General features: G+C 47.3%; 1 protein-coding gene across 1 annotated transcript; it reads right to left on the bottom strand.

The window, feature by feature from the left end:
* Positions 1–863: 863 nt before the first annotated feature.
* LOC123254440 (cyclin-dependent kinase 18-like) lies at positions 864–1,807 on the bottom strand (the record flags this gene model as incomplete). Its single annotated transcript, XM_044683461.1, has 2 exons — positions 1,155–1,807; positions 864–984 (listed from the first exon to the last, which is right to left on the bottom strand). Coding segments are annotated over exons 1-2 (239 nt in total), but the record flags the coding sequence as incomplete, so codon positions are not given.
* Positions 1,808–3,946: the final 2,139 nt, after the last annotated feature.

The following is a 3,946-nucleotide window of genomic DNA, read 5'->3' as shown; positions in this document are numbered from 1 at the left end:
CAACATTCTCTAAGAAAGGAGGAAGTTAGGTGGCACAGTGAATAGGGTGCCAGGCTTGGAATCAGGAAGACCTGAGTTCAAATCTGACCTCAGACACTTACTGGCTGTGTAACCCTGGGCAAGTCACTTAAACTCTGTCTACTTCAATTTCCTTCTGTACAAAATGGAGCTAAAGGGACAGCTAGGTGGCTTAGTGGATGGAGAACCAGATCTAGAGGATTCAAATCTGGCCTCAAACTTTTCTTAGCTGTGTGACCCTGGGCAAGTCACTTAAGTCCCATTGCCTAGCCCTTACCACTCATCTTGATTTTTTTATTTTATTTTATTTTTTAGAAAAATTTTCCATGGTTACATAACTCATGTTTTTACTTTACTCTTCATCCCTTCATATTCCCCCCCCCATAGCCAACACACATTTCCACTGGTTTTAACATGTGTCATCAATCAAGACTTATTTCCATATTATTGACAGTTGCGTTGGTGTACCACTCATCTTAAAACCAATACATTGATAGGCAGCTAGGTGGCTCGGTGGATAGAGCACCAGGCCCAGAGACAGGAGGTCCTGGATTCAAATCTGACCCACACTTCCTAGCTGTGTGACCCAGGGCAAGTCACTTGACACCCCCTCCCACCCCTCACTGCCTAGCCTTTACCACTCTTCTGCCTTGGAACCAATACACAGTATTGATTCCAAGATGAAAGGTAAGGGTTAAACTTTTGTGCTGAGCTGTGACAGAAGGTGAGGGTTTAAATTTTTTTAATAAAAAAAGAAAATGGAAATAATAACAGCACAGACACAGGCTTCCCCCAACCATACCCCTGAATGGCCCTTCCCCATCTCCCCCTCTACTCTCACTCACCACATATCGATGGGAGTAGAGTATTCCGTAGAGCCCAGCAGCACGTCAGGGGGCCGGTACCAAAGGGTCACTACTTCATTGGAGTAAGTCTTGGTGGGCACTGACTTGGCCCGAGCCAGGCCTGGGGGACAGAGGCGTATCTAAACGGTCTGTCCAGGGGAGACACCTTCTCCAAGTTCCCCACCCCCAATGCTGCCACACAGGGGAGGGAGCTGTGTGTGCCTGCCCCTGGCCCAGCCCGAGGCCATGGGGGGGCCTGTCCCCTCACCCTGGCTGGCTCCTTGCCCTCACCGAAGTCCGCCAGTTTTAGCTCCCCCTTCTCGTTGATGAGCAAGTTCTGGGGCTTCAGGTCCCTGTGAAGGATCTTCCGTCGATGGCAGTAAGAGAGACCTCGGAGCAGCTGGAACATAAAGACCTGGGAGGGTGGAGGGGTGGGAGGAGCACTATGAAGAGTCCTGTCTGACAAGCACAGCAAGCCCCTGGGGAAACTGAGTCAGACAGTGTCCATGGCGAGGGTGGGGGGAGAAGAGAAAAATTTAAGCCCAAGAAGACTCTGGTGGGCTTCTCATTCACCCCTCTGTTTGGGGAACCCCGCTCTGGCCCTGGGGCGTTTTCTGCAGTGGTCAAGGCAGGGAAAGTGGGAGCTACAGCAGCAGGGATTCCAGAATGTGTGGGTATGAGGAGAGTTCCTGGTAGGGTATCATACTCCTTCTCTTCAGCCACCAATCTGAAATTTATATAGCTCTTTTGAAAAAATCTCTTTATTTTTAAGCCCTTACCGTCCATCTTAGAATTGATAATAAGTACTATGTTCTAAGGAACTCTGCCCTAGGCATGGCACTGGGGTTCTAGTCTTATAATCCTGAGAGCTAAACTTCCTTCTTTGGATGTAGATAGAAAGATGGGATTATATTGTAAATTTTTTTTAATAACCCTTACTTTCTGTCATAGAAGCAAGACTAGATATTAGTTCCAAGGCAGAAGAGAAGTAAGGGCTAGGTAATTGGAGTTAAGTGACTTGCCCAGAGTCACACAGCTAGGAAGTGTCTGAGGCCAGATTTGAACCCAGGACCTCACAATCTCTGAGCCTGGCTCTCTATCCACTGAGCCACTGTAAGGATGAGGGATGGGACAAAAAGAGGCCTTCTTTCTGGCTCTCGTTATTATTATACCACCAAGCTGCCCCAGTAAATTTATTTTTTATTTTTTATTTTAATTTTAAACCCTTAACTTCTGTGCATTGACTTATAGGTGGAAGATTGGCAAGGGTAGGCAATGGGGGGGTCAAGTGACCTGCCCAGGGTCACACAGCTGGGAAGCGTCTGAGGCCGGATCTGAACCTAGGACCTCCTGTCTCTCAATCCACTGAGCTACCCAACTGCCCCCTGTAAATTTATTTTAAAAATTCTTTTTAACCCTTCCTTCCTGTCTTAGTAATAACTTTAAGCCAAAAAGGCAAAGGCTAGGCAAATGGAGGGAGTTAAGTGACTTCCCCAGGGTTGCAAGCTAGGAAGTGTCTTGAGGTCAAATTTGAACCCAGGACCTCTCATCTCCAAACCTGGCTTTCTCTTTACTGAGCCACTTAGCTGCCCCTAGAGAGCTCTTTAAGATTTGTAAAACACAACAGAAACATAATCTGATTTGAGCTGCTAAGGGGAACGGGGGTCTGGAGTCAGTCTGAATCCTGCCGCGGGACTAGCTGTGTGATTCTGGACAGACCACTTCACCTTGAGCATCCTCAGTTTCCTCATCTGTGACATGGGGACAACGGGAGCTCCCAGGGTCCTTGTGGGGACCAGATGAGGTAGCCTATGGAAAGCGCTTTGGTGGCGGGCAGGCACCTGGCCGTTCTGAGCAGTTCTGTGCTTGCTCTGTCCCAGGAGATACACTATGCTTGGCCAAGTCCTGATTCTTATTGTTTGATCCTGTAATCAAGTATTACAGTCACTACGATCCTCATTTAATAGAGGAGGAAGCACACCGAGAAGAGTGTTAAGACTGGCCCAGGGCCAAACATGAGGGAAAAGGTCTGAGGCAGAACTTGAACCTAGATCTTCCCAACTGTAAATGCAACACCCTCTGCCATGCTGCTTCTCCAAGAGAGAACAGAGAGGGGTAGAAGTGTGGAAAGAGATTCTCTGCTTTAAAAGCAAACAAAAAAGGGCCAGCAAGGTGGCTCAGTGGGTAGAGAGCCAGACCCAGAGACAGGGAGGTCCTGGGTTCAAATCTGGCTTGAGACACTTCCTAGCTGGGTGATCCTGAACAGATCACTTAACCATTGCCCAGTCCTTGCCCTTCTTCTGCCTTGGAACCAATAATTAGTGTCAATTCTAGGACAGACGGTAAGAGTTTTAAAAATAAAAAAAAATTAGGTCAGTCAGGTGGCTCAGTGCATTGAGAGCCAAGCCTAGAGATAGGAGGTCCTGGGTTCAAAATTCAGCCTCAGACACTTCCCAGCTGTGTGATCCTGGTCAAGTAATTTAAACCCCATCGCCTAATCCTTACCACTCTTCTTCTGCCCTGGATCCAATATACAGAATTTAAGACAGAAGTTATGGGTTTTTAAAAAACCCAACTTACCACATGAAAACATATCCAAGTGAAGGATTATCATATTGAACATGACTGAAAAATGGCCAAACAACAATTCTCAGCTTCATAAGGTTATTGCAAGACATCGAGGGGAAGAAGAAGGCATGCTAAGGGCTCTGCAAACCTTAAATGTCTGCAGATGAATGTTAGCTTCTCTTATTTTGTGGCTCAGCAGCAGCTCGAAGTGGCATTCTCCCAAAGGGTTAGAGCAGCCGCCGCCATGTCAGAACGTGAGTTGAGCTTCCCCAAAAGGGTGCCTCTGATGGGGCCAACACTCATTTGGAGTTATAAGCTCTGGTATAGTCCATTTGTTTTTTCCCCCTAAAACCCTTACCTTAGTATCTGTATTAGTATCAGTTCTAAGACAGAAAAGTGGCCAGGGCTGGACAACTGGGGTGAAGTGACTTGCCCAGGGTCACCTGGTGAAGAAGCATCTGAGGCCACATTTGAACCCAGATCTCCAGACTTGGCTTTGTATCCATGGCACTATC

This window comes from Gracilinanus agilis, unplaced genomic scaffold (assembly GCF_016433145.1).
Source record: "Gracilinanus agilis isolate LMUSP501 unplaced genomic scaffold, AgileGrace unplaced_scaffold22233, whole genome shotgun sequence".
Classification (NCBI taxonomy): domain Eukaryota; kingdom Metazoa; phylum Chordata; class Mammalia; order Didelphimorphia; family Didelphidae; genus Gracilinanus; species Gracilinanus agilis.
This window is presented reverse-complemented; position numbering and strand designations above follow the sequence as displayed.